General features: G+C 56.4%; 1 protein-coding gene across 17 annotated transcripts in view; it reads left to right on the top strand.

Annotated features, from left to right (window-relative positions):
* Positions 1-15,928, top strand: part of DAB2IP (DAB2 interacting protein) — a 196,951-nt gene extending 181,023 nt beyond the window's left edge. For 10 of the 17 annotated variants that reach the window (XM_082625372.1, XM_082625369.1, XM_082625362.1 and 7 more), the window contains 6 exons: positions 1,056-1,234; positions 3,294-4,164; positions 4,811-4,963; positions 7,141-7,337; positions 11,996-12,083; positions 12,930-15,928. In XM_082625372.1, the coding sequence (XP_082481498.1) occupies positions 1,056-1,234; positions 3,294-4,164; positions 4,811-4,963; positions 7,141-7,337; positions 11,996-12,083; positions 12,930-13,097 (1,656 nt within the window). In that variant the 3' untranslated portion in view covers positions 13,098-15,928. The remainder of the gene's footprint in view (positions 1-1,055; positions 1,235-3,293; positions 4,165-4,810; positions 4,964-7,140; positions 7,338-11,995; positions 12,084-12,929) is intronic. The other 7 variants (XM_082625373.1, XM_082625370.1, XM_082625368.1 and 4 more) reach the window with 4 other exon arrangements.
* The last annotated feature ends 2,609 nt before the right edge of the window (positions 15,929-18,537 follow it).

Genomic DNA, 18,537 nt, shown 5'->3' with positions numbered 1-18,537 from the left:
TTTGTTAAAGTGAGAACTTTGCGTGCAGTGCCGCATGCATTTCTCACTCCTCATCGGCATCTTTTCACGACAGTACACGCCACACCACCACTGTGACCTTTCTAATGGCACAGACTGTCCTGTCATGTGACTGCACTGTTTAGTTTATTGGACGCTCAGATTAGGCCCAGCTTTTCACTACAAACAGATGCTGTTGCAGTCATTTCTGCTCCTTTATGTCCGTTGCCCTTTGGTTCCGAGAGACCCAGGAGGGAGAAATGGAAATGCGGGCCAAGGCCCTCTCTCCCTCCACTGCTGCCAACACCATTCAGTCTACGGCCACCACTTAACTGAGCGCCTGTGCCCTGCCGCCGTCTTCCATGTCTGCACAAGCAGGCGGGAGCTACAGAAGTTGCGGCAGGATTGAAAGTCGAGCTGTTTGCCGCTCACGTCTCTTCTCTGTTGACTACACGAGTTTTCACACTTTCTTTTTGCACAAAGCCCTAGCTGGAAGCTGGGGCATAAGCCAGGGGAAGGCAGAGTCCCGTGTCCCCAGCCCGGAACGCTTAGCACCATCGGTCTAAACCAGGATAGCGAGGTTTAGCAAGCCCGGACGCCACTGTCTGCCTGACAGGCGTGTGGTGGTGCCTGCCTGGTGCCTGGGCCGTTGCCCCTGGGGCTCAGGTGTCAGAGTGGGTCAGGGCCCAGCCCACCCTGTGGAGTAGATGACGTGGGAGGGAGCCATCCCTGAAGTCTCTCAGGTGGGGAAGGTCCAGGATTCCGTGTGGCCTGTCCTCTCTGTTGGGGAACTGAGGTAGGACAGACTGGGGTGCAAGGCTTGGACTAGGTTAGCGTTTCTCCCTGTGGGCCTCGCACCCTGTCCCAGAGATATGTGGGGAGCTGGTAAAAACGTCATCTGCGATTTCTGGGCTCCCTACCGCATCTGACCTGCACGGGAGGGCGGGCCTGCATTTCTGACTGGCTCCTTAGAGGTTTTGAACACAGTGGCTACAACGCACTTGGCCTCCACAGGCAGCCCCAGTGGGTCACACCTGCCTCTTGCTGTGTTTTTGCAGAGCATTGTATCCAAACTGGGGCCTCTGCCTCGAATCCTGAGGGACGTGCACACAGCACTGAGTGCCCCAGGCAGTGGGCAGCTTGTGGGGACCAACGACTTGGCCTCTACGCCAGGCTCTGGCAGCAGCAGCATCTCAGCGGGTCTGCAGAAGATGGTGATCGAGAACGACGTCTCCGGGTAAGAGCCACCAGGCATGCTGGGTGTTGCGGGGTTCAGACAAGGTGCAGCCACCTGCAGTCTCATTTGGGGTGGAAGATACCTACGCTGGTGTTTATAAAACAAGCTGAATGAGACTCAAGTGTGTGTTTCAGGCCCTAAGTCGTGAAGTTCTATTTGGGAAAAATCAGGAAAGGCTTCTTGGAGGAGGTAGTGCTATAGTTTGGAGCTTAGGGAAAAGTAATACCTCCATTGGTGGAAAAGGCGTTCTAGGCAGAGGGACTAGCACAGACAAAGGCCTGGGGAAAGACAGCCCATCTTTTGTTGAAGAACAGTTACTGGTCCCAAACACTTCCACATCCCTGGGTTGTATGTGTTTCCTGGTATTTCCTGGACCTGAATCAGAATCTCCAGAAGTGACGCTCCAGGGTGTGTGTTTTCAGGAGGAGCTCAGGTGACTCTGTAAGGCTTAGAGACTGGGAGCCTGGGAAACTAGAGAGAGGCTGAGGCCCAGCTCTTGCTCTGAGCCCCCAGCCCTGGGACGAGTGCCCAGTAAATAAAACACAGTGGAGGGGGAGGCAAAGTGTTCTCTGAGTGATGACATCAAAATGAGGACCTTGGCATTTACAGTGAAGTATTTATGCCGCATTTGTACACCCCCCTCCTCTACCAGGGCCATCTTGGACCAGCTAGTGAGGATGAGGCTGGAGCAGTAGGGTTGGGAGCCCTCTGGTCCTGAAATGGTGGCGGCAGCAGGCTTTTAGCAGGCGAGGGCGTTGAGATCAAGGACCTGGGGACGTGGTGCGAGGGACTGGAGGCCCGGGGGGAGGCGGGAGATGCAGAGACCTTGGTGCGCCTTCTCGGGTCCCTCTAAGTCTTGAGGGGCTGTTCATACAGTCTTCCAAGCGAGGCAGAGCAGAGATTCAGGTGGGGAACACACCTTAGCCGAGTGGTGGCTCGAGTGGTGTCCGGGCACGTGGGTTCTCAGGAGACCTGACCTGGGCGTGTGGAGGGACGACGGCCCAGGCCCATGGCTGGTCTGGGTTTCTCCCGGCACCGCCTGCTGCCCTCGTCCACTTCTTCTCGGCCCACAAGTGCTGTGGCCCTGAGTGGCCGCTGCCTGCCCTGCCTAAGTCCCATCACCTGGGACTTGGCACTTCCTCACCATCCCAGGCTAAGCCAACTCCTTTCTAAGCCCATGTTGAACCCCCAAGTTCTTGCTGCCTCTAGCCCACTCAGAGCCCTGTTCACCTCCTGCATTCTTCCCTCCAAAGCCCACCTGGCTTTGTGCCTCCTTCCAAGGAGTTGGCTTCCAGGGAGGGGCCAGGGAGAGTTTGGGAGTCCGGGATGGGGGTGGGGGTATGGCCTGCCACGGCAGGTGCAGGCCCTCCCCGCCTGAGTCATGCCCGGAGGAGCCGCCTCTGATTCCTTGTTTCTGCCGGAAGCGCCAGCCCCCGCCTGCCAGTCAGACCGGGGTGGCTGCAGGTGGAGGCTCCTCTCAGCACAGGCCCCCACCCAGTTACCAGTGTGACTAGGAACGCGAGGGAAGAGGCAGTGGGAGCCCCCGTGGCTTTGCAGCCCTAGTTCTCAGTGCAGGACCCTTGGATAGCAGAGAGCCACTGCGTCGTGGGTTTGGATTTAGTCAGAGGAATTTTCCAGAACACTTCAGGCCCCAGAACCTACTGTCCCAAGATGCAGCTGAGCAGGGAGAGGGCCTGCCAGGCAGCCTGGCCTGACACTGGGAGCGCGGGTCCCTAGTGCAGAGGTTCCGTGCAGGAGCAGCTGTCAGCCCCTCGCCCTCATGGTGGCTTCTTCCAGGGTCAGCTGCCCGGGCTGTGGTTTGGTTCTGCAGCTGGGCCCCGGGGCCCCGGGGCCCCGGGACTCTCCCACGCTCGCTGCCCCCGCACCTCCTCCCCTCCCCCGCCTTCCCTCTTCTCCCCGCCCCACCTTCCCCCCACCCTGGCTGAGGCCGCCGGGTGGGCGGCAGGTTGGCGGGGGCTCTCGGTTGGGACCCGCCTTGGCCGCATTCACAGTTCTTCTCTTCCCCCTTCTTTCCCTGTGTGTGCTTGTCTCCCTGCAGTCTGATAGATTTCACCCGGTTACCGTCTCCAACCCCCGAAAACAAGGACTTGTTTTTTGTCACAAGGTCCTCCGGGGTCCAGCCCTCACCTGCCCGCAGCTCGAGTTACTCGGAAGCCAACGAGCCTGATCTTCAGATGGCCAACGGTGGCAAGAGCCTGTCCATGGTGGACCTCCAGGATACCCGCGCGCTGGACGGGGAGGCGGGCTCCCCGGCGGGCCCCGACGCCCTCGCCGTCGACGGGCAGGCGCCTGCAGCTCAGCTGGTGGCCGGGTGGCCAGCCCGGGTGGCCCCAGTGAGCCTGGCAGGGCTGGCCACGGTGCGGCGGGCAGGCCAGACGCCGACCACAGCGGGCACCTCGGAGGGCGCGCCGGGCCGGCCCCAGCTGTTGGCACCGCTCTCCTTCCAGAACCCTGTGTACCAGATGGCGGCCGGCCTGCCGCTGTCACCCCGTGGCCTTGGCGACTCGGGCTCCGAGGGCCACAGCTCCTTGAGCTCCCACAGCAACAGCGAGGAGCTGGCAGCTGCCGCCAAGCTGGGAAGTTTCAGCAGCAGCACTGCCGGGGAGCTGGCGCGGCGTCAGGTGTCGCTGACTGAGAAGGGCGGGCAGCCCCCAGGGCCGCGGCAGAACAGCGCCGGCCCCCAGCGGAGGATCGACCAGCCGCCGCCCCCGCCCCCGCCGCCGCCTCCCGCGCCCCGCGGCCGGACGCCACCCACCCTGCTGAGCACCCTGCAGTACCCGCGGCCCTCAAGCGGGACCCTGGCGTCGGCCTCGCCCGACTGGGCTGGCCCTGGAGCCCGGCTGCGGCAACAGTCCTCCTCCTCCAAGGGCGACAGCCCCGAGCTGAAGCCTCGCGCGGTGCACAAGCAGGTCAGTGCTGCCGGGCTCCGGCGCCGGGGGGCGGCCTGACCCCGTGCTCTGCTGCTCCTCCTGGCCGTGTCATCGCCACCTGCACCCGCTGCCATCCCATGCTGAACGATGCCCCACTCGGCCCCATCCCACCAGCCTGCCCCCCCTCCCCCCGGCCCCTCCCCCGGCCCCACTGGCCCCTGCCTGCGTCCTGTGAACCAGGGACACTGCGGCCCGGGGGTCCCTCTGCCAGTTCCCTCAGAGACAGCTGGGGTCAAGGAGGAAGAGGGAGGGGTCCGTCCATCTCCAGTTCCAAGCCTGTTAAAGCCTGACCCAGGATAGGAGTTGACATGGCCCCCAGGCCCCCTCCTGCTCTGAGCTGGCCTCCAGGGCTGTACACGCAGTAGGGTAACAGATGTACTGTGGGCCGGACACTGACCTGCGGGGCCATGTCCACTCGCTCTCACTTGGGCGGCAGAGAGCCACGCTCAGGAGGCCACCTGGGCTCTTGACTCTGCTTCAGGCTACCTGGAGTTGCCTGGGCCGGGGGCTGCATCAGACGTGCCCAGTCAGCTAAAGATTCCCTCTGAGCCACTTGTCCCTGGGGCTCACCCAAGGCCACCCCCCACCCCTCCCTCCAGCCCCTCACAGCTGTGTTTCATCGCAGGGCCCTTCACCCGTGAGCCCCAATGCCCTGGACCGCACGGCCGCCTGGCTCTTGACCATGAACGCGCAGTTGTTAGAAGACGAGGGCCTGGGCCCAGACCCCCCCCACAGGGATAGGCTAAGGAGTAAGGAAGAGGTCAGCCAAGCAGAAAAGGTAAAGCTGGACCCTGGCAGTTCGGGGCAGGGTGGGCTGCCTCCCCGAGGGGGCTGGCAGAATCCTCTCCCCTCGAGCCCTGAATTCACGGCGCTGCTTGTTCCCGCACATGGCCAGTCCCCTCTCAACCCCTGGGCCCACGTGAGGACAGCAGTCAGTGGAATTTGGAGGATTTAGCTTAAACCTGAGGTTTCCTACATGGGCTGCATGTGAGACCCACCCAGGAATTGTATTGAATCCAGACCCCAGGAGGCACCTTCCCTGAGTGACTGGGCAGCCGAGCTGCTGAGCATCTGGGACTTGAGGAGAATCCAGGACCTGGGGGGTTAGGGGTGCCAAAGAGGTGCATGGAGACCCTTGGGGGGAGCCTCACGCATGACGAGGCAGAGGCACGGGTCCTGGAGACAGCAGGGAGAGGCACCCCGGCCGGGCCCCTCCACTCGGGATTGTGCCTGCCCCGCGGCCTGGCTTTCCCCCAGTCCCCGTCTCCACCAGGGTCTGGGAGAGAGAGCCAGGGAGGGGTGATGTCAGATGGCTACCGAGATGTTTTCTTCTTTCCAGGGGAAAAATATTGGTCCTAAAACATCCAAATCCCACCCGCAACGTACACCTAGTATTTGGGTGAGCAGTGTGGGGTGCTTCAGTTCTCCAAAATTCTTTTAGTTATTGTGGCAGCTGCCCTGGATCCATGGCCAATTCTCATCTCCTCCTGGAGGCCAAAGCCCAGGTTGACACAGGAGCAGCGCAAGGCCCCCCAGAACAGCAGCCACTTCCCCCACTCACCATGGGTGCCCTCGCCCCTCTTGGCCCCAGGAAAGCCTATAGCAGCCTCTCAGGCGAGGGCATGGAGGGTGGGGTGTCCGCTCTCCCTCCCGCTGACCTGGGGTCAGGTCCACGTCCATGCTGCATTCCGCCGCCTCCACCATCCCCTTGGTCCACTGCATCCACCTGCTTTCACCATTATTACGTGAACGGGACCAGGGGACATGGGGCACAGTGCTCCAAGAGCCAGAGTTTGGCTGGGGAGCAAGGAGGGCCAGCTGCACCCCAGGCTCCTTGCGTGAGTCTGGGGCCAGGCTCTGCGCTTTTCTGAGACTCCCTTCCCATCTGTGAATTACAAGGAGTGCCTGAACGATTTCAAGGGTCAGGCTGCAGCTGGAGTGTTCTCTTTCCTCACGCCTTGGCCCAGTGAGCTGCCGTTTCTCTCTTTCTTTGCCATTAACCCTCGCAGGCAAATCCTGGAGTTCCCTCGAGCTCCTTGGATACCTGGTCCTGCCTCTGTCAGGGAGGGCCCTCCCGACCCCGCTCTGCCCAGCTGTGCAGAAGACCTGGGATGGGGCTGTTTCTCCCAGAGCTGGGCTCTCCTCTGGGACAGTTAGATTTGCTGCCTCCTGGCCTGTGGGCTGTCCTTTGCTCATGAGTGAATTGCCTCCCGATGCCCGCGACTCAAGGAGAGGCCCTTCCTGCCTTCCGCATTCCCTGTATTCTCACAGCACCCGGCGCCCAACCTCTCCAGCCCCTTGATTCGGGTGTTGACCCTGCCTCGCTCTCTGCTCAGCTCGCACAGCCTCCCACTCACTGCTTCTCTTGCCGCTTTACACATTCCTCCTCCTCCCTAAAGGCCAAGGGTGCCGGGCTGAGTCAGGTCCAGAAAGCCCTAGACCACTTTGCCTTTAATCTCTTCCCCCGACTTCCTATGCGACTTGCCACGGCTTCAGGGTCAAATCGAGGCTGGGAGGCTAGGATCTCACCCCATCAGTCAGTCACTGTACTCCCCATGTGGTTGGGTCATTTGCCTTCTGGGCCTCAGTGTCCCCTCCTGTAGAGCCCCCGTCTCTCAGAGCACCATCTTCTCCTTAATGTACCCGAGAGGTTTATAACTTTTGTTTATTATGAAAAGCTCAAGACCCTTACTCCTGAGATCTGGTTTGAGTCTTCATCTGCCTCATAGCTGTAGGTTGGGCTGGCGGGTGGGAGAGCCCCGGATGGAGGCCAGGCATTGAGTCTCACCGACCCCCTCTCCCTGGGCGTCTCTCCGCTGTGGGAAGAGGACTGAGGTGGTGATGGGCCCTGAGGCATTCCGAGCCGGACTGCCTCCCATCCTGTGCCCCTGCCCGGGCTCATGAGGCTGTGCTCTCTGTCCTGGGTGCTGTGCCCGTGGCACGCTGCCCTCCTAGCAGGACCTGGCAGTGCTGCAGGACAAGTTGCGAATCTCCACCAAGAAGCTGGAGGAGTATGAGACCCTGTTCAAGTGCCAGGAGGAGACAACCCAGAAGCTGGTGCTGGAGTATCAGGCGCGGCTGGAGGAGGGCGAGGAGCGGCTGCGACGGCAGCAGGAGGACAAGGACCTCCAGATGAAGGGCATCATCAGCAGGTGAGGGCGGCCGGCCTGTTCCTGCTCGGAGCCCAGTTCTGGCCCCACGCGCAGAGGAGCGGACCTGTCCGCTGCCCTCCAGGAGGCCCCGATCCGAGGGCGGGGCTGCTCAGCCGCAGGATGAGCCGAGTGTGGAGAGAGAAGCGTGTCCGAGGCGGTGGGGACAGTGTGGCGCAGGCCTGGAGGTGGGAGGTAGCCCGGAGTGTGGGGGGCCCACGTGGTGCAGTGTGTGTTGATGGCGGAATGTGAGGTTGGCCAAGGCAGCCGCAGAGGGCCTGGGCTCCCTGTAGGGAGTCATGTTTTCTTGGTGCGCACTCACAGGGGAGTTCAGAAGCTGGATGCAGGTGCCAGGAAAGACAGTGAGGGTCCAATCCGGGGCAGGAAAAGGAATGAATGTCAGTTACATGCAGTGGGTGAGGGTGGGAGGGAAGAAGTAGCCAGAATGACTCCCGGATTTTTACCAAGAGCATCCAGGTGTGTCATGGTGCCAGTTACTGAGATGGGGACCTTTGGAAGAAGAGCAGTTTGGATGGGGAGGGAGAGAGATGATGCCAGTTTTGGATATGTTGAGTTTTAAGGTGCCTGTGGGTTATGCAGGAAGATTTCCAGGTGGACCATTGACTTTAGTGCTGACTCTCATGCTTCTTGGTGGCTTATTTTAGTTCTGTGTTGATTCCCTTCTCTCTTCCACTCTGCCCACGGATAAAGTGGATACACCCTCCTGCATGTCTGCAAGCAGGGAATATAGTCAAGGTGCAGCATTCAGACCAGCCCTCAGGGTCCCAGTCATGGAGTTTACTTCCTTATGATAGTACTACCAAGTGCAGGAGGAGGCAGTGTGGACTTGCAGCTTGTTTGTTCACATGGCCCAAGAGCCTGTCATCAGGGTAGATTCAGCAGGTGTGCAGTAACCAGGACGTTCCCCCACCTGGCCTCATGCTCTGCCCACTGTAAAGATCCTTCCTTAATTCCTCCTGTTCAGACTGTCTGTTTCTCTGCTTCTAATTATTGCTTGCTTGATTCACCTGTGGATTTCTTCTTTATAAAATGGTCAGCATGAGCAGAGGGCCTATCACCAGGGTGACTAGAAACCCACTGTTGACTGAACTTCCAGCTCTGCTCTTGGCTCACCTCATGTGTGTGGTTCCAGGAAAGGAAACACTTTTCATTTAACCACATTCTCATCTCATCTATTCTCTGAGAGGTGCACGCTCTCCTGAATTCAGTAACACATTTATTTCTACTAGCCAAGCCTGGTATTTCCTCCTTGCTGTACTCGTCAATTAAGTCAGTTTGGTTGATAGTGTTGTTCAAGTCTTCTATATCCTTACTGGTTTTTCTCTGTACTTGTTTTCTATCAATTATTGAGAAAAGGATAATGAAGTTTCTAATCATAATTACAGATTTGTCTGTTTCTCCTTTCATTTCTATTGGTTTTTACTTTATGTTCACTGAAACTCTATTCTTAGACACATACACATTTAGGCTAGTTATGTGCTGTTGATGAACTGATCTCTTTATCATTATAAAATCATCTTCTTTATCCCTTGTAATATTCCTTGCTCTGAAATCTACTTTGTTTGATATTAGGACAGCTGCCCTAACTTTCTTTTGATTGGTATTAGCCTGGTATATCCTTTTTCATCCTATTTATACTTTTAACCCAATTATGTCCCTCATTATAAAGTGAGTTTCTGTTACAGACACCTTATTGTTCTTGCTTTTTTATCTAATCTGACAGCTGTCTGCCTTTTAATTGGAATGTTTAGACTATTTACATTTAACGTAATTGTCAATACAATTACATTTAAACTTATTATCTTGCTCCTTGTTTTCTATTTGTACCATCTGTTTTGTTCCTTTTCTTGCCCTCTTTTAGACTGAATATTTTTTATGATTCCACTTTATCTCCTTTATTGGCATATTATCTGTATCTTGTTGTCACTTTAGGGCAGGGGTTAGAAACCTTCTGTAAAGGGGCAGATAATAAATGTTTAGACTTTGCAGGCGTGTCTATCGCAACTATGTAACTCTGCTGTTTTAGCAGAAGCATGTGCATGGTGTAGCTATTTACCAAAACTAGCAGTGGACCCAATTTTTCCCTTACCCAGACTATAATAATAGGGACTCTGATAGTATCTTTTTCTTCTGGCTCATTTACAGTTTTTTTTTCTTTATCATCGATTGCCAGTAATTTGATTGTGAAGTGCCTTGACATGTTTTCTTCATGGGTTTGTTGAGCTCTTGGATCTGTGGGTGTGGAGTTCTGCCTCCTTAGTCTGTTTTCTGGGACTTTAATTGCATATACATTAGGCTGCTCTATGTTGTCCCACATCTTACTGATGCTCTGCTGTTTTCCTTTTTTCATCTTTCTTCTGTGTTTTATTTTAGATTGTTGCAGTGTCTTCAAATTCACTAATCATTTCTTCTTAAGCATCTAATCTGCTGTTAATCCTATCCAGTATTTTTTCATTTCGGGTGTCGTATTTTTGCCTCTCTAAGTTTTCAGTTTTCTTTAAATCCCATCCATTTCTTTTCTCATCATGCTCATGCGTTCCTCTATTTTCTTGAACTTGTAGAATATATTTATAACTGTTGTATTAATGTCCTTGTCTACTGATTCTATCATCTGACATTTTATGAGTCTGTTTTTATTGCTTTTCTTCCTGGTCATGGGTTGGTTATGTTTTCCTACTTCTCTGCGTGCTTGGTGATTTGGGGTTGGATGCCAGACATTGTGATTTTTACGTAGCTGTTGGATGTGTGTGTTTCTTTCAATATTTGGGGGCTTTGTTCTGGGACACAGAGACGTTAGAAGAAGCAGTCTGATTCTTTTGAGGCTCACTTTTAAGCTTCGTTGGGGTGGGTCCTGGACAGTCTTTAGCCTAGGCCTAATCTGGCTTCACTGTTGAGGACTTTCCTTCTGGGGATTCTACTTGATGCCTCCTGTGTTAATATGCTTTTCCACACTGCCTAGAAGGATCATAAACTCTTCTTGGGGTTGTTTGTGTTCCAATGGCTCTTGCCCCAGCGTGGCTACTTTCTCACAAGCATGCAAAGCAGTCCTCAGCCAAAGCCCCAAGGGGACCCCTCAGGAGATAGGTAGAGTCCTCTCTGCATTTTCTCCTCTCTGGTACTGCCCCACAAAAGCTTTGCTCCCCCACCCTTCCATCCTCCCAGGGTCTCCTTGACTCCATGTGGTCACTTTTGCTTGCCGGGACATTGCCAGCAGTGGGCCGGGCTCGCTTCCTGTGTTCCCTTCTCTTAGGGGTTACTGTACTGTACCACACTGCCTGCTTTTCAGTGTCTGGAAACCTTTTTTTCATATATTTTATCCAGTTTTCTAGTTTGGTTTTTTCTTACGGCCGGAGGTTCAAGCCAGTGCCTGTTATTCCACCACAGCTGGGAGCAGAAGTCTCTCCCCCTTCCTCCATTCCTCCCACTCCCCCTTCTTACAGGCTTTGCTCAGTGACGTACCTTCCTATGACAAGGAACCCCCTCTTGGCATGACCCCACAGCCCTTCCTCCTCAACCCCTGATCCCATTGGCTTTTCACGACAGCCCTCTGTGGTACCTGCCCCAGCACCGTTGACCTCCCTGTGCATCTACTGTGAAATGGACGAAGTGCTCGCCTGGGGATTAGAGGCTCTGCTGCTCTGGAGAAGTGGTGCGGGTAGAGACAGAAATGAAGCAGTAGGTGAACTCCTCTGAGAAGAGTGTAGAGCAAGGAGAGTGGCCGGCTGAGGTAGAGCCCGGTGGAGCCCTGACAGCCTAGGGGCAGGCAGGACAAGGCCTCTGCAGAGCAGTGGCCTGGGAGCTAGGCTGCAAACCCAGAGAGTATGGGGTCTGAAAGCTGAAGGAAGAGAGGAGGATGGGAGTGATCCACAGCGACCGACGGGTACGTGAGAGACAAGCAGGACGAGACCTGAAGCGTCTCAGGGAGGGAGCAGCTGGCGACGGGCCCCCGCTGGCCCTAGTTCTGAGCTTCTGTGGATCGTGTTCCTCGCGTCTTCCCTGCTCATTACCCAGGCGGCAGGCCTTGCTTGTCCTTCAGCTGTCCAGTGTGTCCACCCCCACCCCCAAGACAGCCAGCCACTTCCTGTTCTCCGTCCCCATGGCCCACAGGCTGCCCATTGCAGAGCGTAGTTACCTTCTCCCTGCCTGTGTCCCTACTGCCTTGGGACTTCATCGTGCCACCTCGAGTGCCCGGCACAGCCTCAGTGAATACAGGGTGGGTGGAGAAAGCTCTAGAGCCTTGCAGGGCTTTTGTTTCCCACTCAAACCACAGGTCTTATGATGTTACACCACCTGCCTGGCTCTGGGGTGTGGTGAGGATCTAACACCCACTCCCGCCCCTGTGGCTCCTGGAAGAACATCAGGAAAGGGGCAGCCCCAGAGACTTCTGGGGATTTGGGAACAGAATCTGGGGCGGGTGGAGCATAAGGAAGGAGCAGGCTCAGCCTGTGTCAGGTGTTGGGGGCCGGCTGGAGGGCCTCTGTCCCAGGCAGGTGTGGGAGGTGAGTCTATGGCCCAAGGAGGGGCTCTCCTAGTACGCCCCCTCTGTGCAGGTGTGATGGTTTGTTCCCACCAGGCCCCACCCTCACCTCCTCACGTGCACGCTCAAATGCCAGCCTGACTGTCCTTGTCTCTGGTAACAGGTTGATGTCAGTGGAGGAGGAGCTGAAGAAGGACCACGCGGAGATGCAGGCAGCTGTAGACTCCAAACAGAAGATCATTGATGCCCAGGTGGGGGGCTCTGGCCTTTTGGTCAGCCACGGGTGTTAAAGGGCCTGGGATAAGGAGGGGGTGACTTTGGTTTCTTCACATCCTCAGTCACACCCCACTGCAGAAGCTAAGGAGGATAGGAGATCAGGATCTCTGCTCCAAGAAGTCAGACTTGAGGGTCTCAGTGGACCACAAGCTCACTAGGACAGGCTGTGAAAAGGGCGGGGCAACTCCTCCCCTGCAGGTGCAGCTTGGTGGGTATTGCCTTTCACCAGGGGTTCTGACCAAAGAGTGGAAACTGTTGGGAGGGGAATGGGAAAGGCTGGGGATGACAGCAGGCTTGGGAGAGAGGGAGCAAAGGAGCTCTTGTTCAGAGCTGTGGCTTCCCAACTGCTTTGAGAGGGGAGACAGTTAAGAGACTGGCCTCCAATCTCCTTCACCCAGGTCTGCGCCCTTTTCCTCTCCAGGCCCAGGGCTTGCTCAGTCTGGAAACTGCATAGGCTGACTGGTAGCTGTGACCTCTGTGTTGTACACACGTGTGCACACACACATGAACAAGCTTGTGCCTGACACTGCTGGGGCTGCTCCCTTTAGGTGAGAAGCAGGTGATGAGGTAGAGATATGAGGAAGGCAGGTGCAAGGAGGTCTTGGTCCGTGATGGCAAGGCCGCCCCCTCCCCAGCAGGACCACTGCCGCCTCGGTGTCTTTCCCATCCTTCACACGTGGTATCCTCCAGGCCCCCTGCCTTCCCCTTCCCAGCGCTTCTTGTAGGCGGACACAGCTCCAGGGAGATCCCTTTCCGGCAAGGACCCCCTTTGGCCCAGGAGGCCATTCCGCGACCCCAGCTGATGCCCTCTTTGCCCACAGGAGAAGCGCATCGCCTCACTGGATGCTGCCAACGCCCGCCTCATGAGCGCCCTGACACAGCTGAAAGAGAGGTACAGCATGCAAGCCCGTAACGGCATCTCCCCCACCAACCCCACCAAATTGCAGATTACTGAGAACGGCGAGTTCAGAAACAGCAGCAGTTGTTAACCTGCCCGAGGAGGGAGGACCATGGTGGCCCAGGGCAGGGTCTCGGCCTGGGGAGGAGCGGCCCCAGCGCAGGGGCAAGAGGCCGAGGCTCGGCGCCTCCCGCCAGCCGCGGTCCAGGAGGCGGCCGCAGAGGGAGCCGCAAGAGACTGACGCAGCGCGCCGGGGCACAGTGGCCCGCTCCCCGAGAAGCGCGTTCGGTGCAGGCCAGAGAGACTGCAGGCTGGGGAGCAGGCACAGGGGCTGCGCAATGTTTCTGTCGGGTGTTGAATTTGGTGTGCGTCACCTTTCCTCCTTGACCTGGCTGAGTGCATGTACCCCCAACCCCTCCCCAGGGAGGGAGCTGCCCGGAGAGCTGGAGGGTCGGAGAGCCAGGGGCCTACTCTTGTGGCTTCCCCTCCCCAGGACTGCCAGGCAGCCAGGCCCTGCCCTGTGGAACCTGCCCCTCAGTTCCAGGAGCCGACGGGGCGGTCAACAGGCTGGGAGGGGGGGTGGGGAGGACAGAGCTGCCAGAGCGCCGGGTCCCCCGCCTATCTCCACCCTGAGCACCTGCCCCAGCATGCGCGGGGACCCTTCCCGGCCGTGAGGAACCGAGGAGTCACCTGCCCCCATACGTGTCCCCAGACCCTCCGCCTTCCCGCTCCCGCCCTCCCTCCTTCCCTCCCTAACTTGTTCTGTCAGGTAGACCCAGCGAGGACCGCAGCTCTCTTCTGGGCCCTCGCGCCCGTGGGAAGATCCAGGACCTCCCTCACTTGCCACGTGGGCCCAGGCTGATGCTCTGGGGCTCCCCGAAGACAAAGACCTGGGCAGAGCTGGCCCAGGCGGCACTGTGTGGTGCCTGCCCCTCTCCCGGAGCTAGTGTACCCGGGCACGGTGGCCCTGCAGGGAGTGGCCAGCAGGTGCTCCCTCTGAGAGACAGGCTGAGCTTTCCTGATGGATGGTTAAAGAGAAGTCTAGTGCCCGCAGGCCCTGAGAAAGGTGGATAACTGTGATTTTTTTTCCTTTCACAGTATGCATTAGAAACAAAAGCCCGCTTGCTCGCTTGCTGGAACACAGGGGCCTTTTAAATTGAGCGTGCGCACTGCATGGGAAATAGCGGCCCTGGAGGATGTTAGACTTGCTCCCTCTCCAAGACAGCAGCAGCCTGCACCCGCCCCGTGTGTGCGGCCGGCCTCTGCCTCACCCGTCCCGGGGCCCAGCCGAGGACCCAGGCGCTGCAGACAGGGAGGTGCTCACCCGCGGCTGGGGCCGGTTTCCCTCAGCTCTAGGCTGTTCTGTAGCTTATCGGCCCTCCCCGCCCCCCCCCCCTTGCGGGACATAGGTGGGCAGGAGCGTGGGTCTCTCTCGTCCCTCCCTGTTCCCACCCCTGGCCCTGGGGAATCTCAGGCAGGAGCTGGGGCGTCCACCCTGCAGCCAGGAGCCGCCCCGTCTGCCTCAGCTGTGGGAAGCTGGGGAAACCCCTTCCTGCTGCTGGGGCTGGAGACGCTCCACCAGGGCCCAGGTTGCCCCAGAGCCCCCCAGGAAGGGGAGCACGGCGGGGGGCTCGGACCACACTGCACCCCGTCCTGGGGTGAAACCAGTTCAGTTAGCCCAGAGACCCGCTTGTGGAGAGAGGGCAGGACCCCCAAGGGTCACAGACCTCAGGAAGGCAGGCCATGGGGGCGGAGGCCTTGCCCCACTCCTCTGGCCACGCAGGCAGGGCCTGGCCCCGGTGATGTCCCCCTCTGGTTCCCTCTCACCCCCGCCCCTCCGCCGCCCCGCCCCGCCCATGCCTCGTTGAGCGACCTCGGACTGAGCGCCTCTTAGCAATACGGGGGGAGGTTCCCAGGGCCTGGACAGCCGGGCTCAGGAGGCCAGCAGTGGCCGGTGCTGGCGGCCCTTGGCCTGGCCTGGGTTGGGAGCTCTCAGGCCGAGAGCCTTATTTACTTAGTGCAAAAACTGTAAAAGTGTACAGACTCTTCCCAGATTTTTATCTGAATTGCAAGTCTGACAATTTTTGTAAATGTTCTTGGTGTTTGACTGTAATGTAACTATTTCACCTAATGGTTGTACATAGTCCTTTAGTCCTGGTGCTGCCGAGGGCTGTCCGGGACCGCTGCTCTCCGACGGTTTTTATTTTATTTTTAATCTAGAGAACAGTGCTGGGCAGGAGGCAGAGGTTGGGGATTTGGGTGATGGGGTTTTTCCCTGCCCGTGGCATTTTACCTGTCAGCTGTGCAGCGTGCTCTCTGGGTGGTGGGGCCGTGCGACCTGCCTGGAACCTGCGTCCCTGAATGTGGAGGAGGGAAGGCAGTCCCTGCACGGGGAGACCCAGGCCCAGCCCTGCTGGAAAAGGCTCTCCCCTCCCCTCTCCTGCCAACACAGGGAGGCCTGACATTTTGCTTAACTTTTATGTCTAGGGTGAAGGAAACTGCCAAACTTCCTATAAGTGGAGACTCTTTCCGACCGCCCAGAATGGGGGTGGGGAACCAGGGCCAGAGCTCCAGGCACCCCCCACCCCCACCCTGCAGAGCATCTGCCCCCGGGTACACCTCTCCCCCTCCCGCCCCAGCCGTCTGCGGAAGGCAGACCATCCAGGGAAACAGCCCCTCTTTTCTACACACTCCCCCAAGCCGCCCCCAGCCCCCATTCCACCTCCCTGCCCCCCCTTTTGTAAGTATGTGAAAAGGAAAAAATGCAAATGTTGGAGTCTTGGCTGGAGCGCCTCCCTCCAGTTGTGACTCTAACTATGTAATAATGTACAGAGAAAGTTGTTGGTGTTCTAAGACTGTGTGGCTGTGCAATTTCTGTACATTTGCAATTAGAAATATTAAAGATTTATTTAGCTATTTTAAGCCTGACTCGCCTCTCCCTTCACCTGTGTCTCAGGAGCTTTTCCAGGGGTGACTCTTGCATCGTGGCCTGATACTGTTCTTTACCAGCACTCAGTTCACCCTGGTGGCAGCTGTGGTCAGGGGAGACCCCGTGTGATCTGGGATTGGCCCGTCCTCTTCCAGGCTGGGGTCTCTCCCTCCCCCTCGCTCTGACAAGCGTGGACTTTCTAGGCTCCCAGAGCTTGGCCCCTGCATTTCCCTACAGCAGACACCAGCTCCTGCCAGACCCTGCTTCCCCAGCCCCTGAAATCCTACTCCAGGAGGGAAGGAGGCAGTCCAGGGCCACCAGCAGATTCATGGCTGAGCTAGATTTAAACCCAAGCCTCTGATACCTGAGAAGCCCCAACTCATGGCCCAGACCCACCTGCAAGGCTGAACCCCCAGGGCCTTTGTTGGGAACAAGCCAGCGCCTGAGCCCCTTCAGTTGCACCCTGCACAGGGGACAGGTGAGCACTGCAGGAAAAAAAAACAACAATCCATTTCAGACCGTGCCCTTGTGGGTTCCCATCTCCCCTCTCAGCAAGGCCTCCCTGCCCTATTCTCCACCGTGGGTCAGCCAAACCCGTACCTCTTCTCGGATCTCCCAGCCAGATGCTCTCCCTGCTCCAAGATCCAGCCTCCTAGCCCACTGGGGGAAGACGGCGGCAGTGACCCTCTGACCCCACCCTGGCTCACCACCAGCCAGGCGCCCCAGCTCTCACCTTGCTTCCTTCCCCAAAGCAGCCACAGGAGAGGAGGGGACCCCCATTCCTTCCCGAGGCAGCCCCTGGCCACCCCTTGCTTTCATCACTCCTAACTCTTCAGGCCCTGCCCCTCCTTCTCACAGCACTGAAAACACCAGGTCTCCACCTGCTCTTCACCTGCTCCAGGCTGGGTTTTCTACCCTTCAGACCACCTTTTTTTTTTTTTTCCCCCCCTTTTGCGGTACGCAGGCCTCTCACTGTTGTGGCCTCTCCCGTTGCGGAGCACAGGCTCCGGACGCGCAGGCTCAGCGGCCATGGCTCACGGGCCCAGCCGCTCCGCGGCATGTGGGATCTTCCCGGACCGGGGTACGAACCCGTGTCCCCTGCATCGGCAGGCGGACTCTCAACCACTGCCCCACCAGGGAAGCCCCAGACAACCTTTTTTAAAGTGTACTTACTGCCTGCAGGGACTTGCCATCTCCGCATCTGGCCTCCCGCCCTTTCCCCAGCCCTCTGTAGCCTGGCTTGCCTTTCACACCTCCACTGCCTCATTGCCAAGCCCGTGGGCCACCTCAGTGCTTCCGTACCACTGACCCTGGTTCCCAAACTGGTCCCTCTGGTCCCTCTGCTGAGGTGATGCCCTGTAAACATAGAATTCAAGGAAATAGCAATGAATGGAACAAAAATAATTTCATGTTGACAGGCATTTATAACGAAGGTACAAAAGCCATGAACTTCCATGTGTGGATTAAGGAGCATCAAGTAGAAAGCAAAAACTGGAAATGCAAAAGAAAAAAAATCAACAAAAATACAATTGCACCTGAGGCTAACACCTCACCATTATTAGCTTATGACAGATCAAGGAAGCAGTAAGAACCCAGAGGTTTTTAATAATTAATAAGGTTTAATAAGCAGGGATACATCAAGCTCTTACCCTAGAGAGAACATACCTTCTTTCGCGTATACTTAGAACATCACCCAAAGCTGACTGCATGTATCGAGAAATGAAAAACTGAAAAAGCTGGCCAAAGAAAAAGTTGGGGCTACATTCTGTACCTTGAAGCAGTAAAACTAGAGATCACTAGAAGACATTTACTTAGTTTTTCTTCTATCAGAAAGTTTAAAAAATAAATATTACATCAGTAGGATTAGGTTTTTAAAAGAAATAATCTTCCAATTAAACAAGGTATACTGATGACATGCATTTATCTCGTTTCCTTTTCAAGCACCACCGTACTGACAGGACTGAAAAGATGATCACTCATAAGGGCAGATTTAATGTGGGAGGAGATATCAGTATGTAAGAGAATTCGAAAAGCTTTGGCAGATGGAGGTTGATGAAAGAGCATTGACTAAATTAGCAGAGGGCGAGATGAACCGGAAGTGAGCTGATCAAACTTTGACCTAGTCAAACTTACAAGCTTTTGTACAGCAAAGGAAACCATAAACAAAATGAAAAGACAGCCTATGGACTGGGAGAAAATATTTGCAAATGATGCAACTGGCAAGGGCTTAATTTGCAAAATATACAAACAGCCCATACAACTCAATACAATAAAACAACCCAATCGAAAAATGGGCAAAAGACCTGAATAGATATTTCTCCAAAGAAGACATACAGATGGCCAACAGGCACATGCAAAGATGCTCAACATCATTAATTATTAGAGAAATGAAAATCAAAACTATAATGAGGGACCCCCTCACACTGGTCAGAAGGGCCATCATGAATGGATAAAGATGTGGTACACATATGATCCAACAATCCCACTACTGGGCATATACCCAGAGAAAACCCTAATTCAAAAAGACACATGCACCCCAATGTTCATTGCAGCACTATATACAATAGCCAGGTCATGGAAGCAACCTAAATGCCCACTGACA

This window comes from Mesoplodon mirus, assembly GCF_964341445.2.
Source record: "Mesoplodon mirus genome assembly, chromosome: 1".
In the NCBI taxonomy this organism is placed as follows: domain Eukaryota; kingdom Metazoa; phylum Chordata; class Mammalia; order Artiodactyla; family Ziphiidae; genus Mesoplodon; species Mesoplodon mirus.
This window is presented reverse-complemented; position numbering and strand designations above follow the sequence as displayed.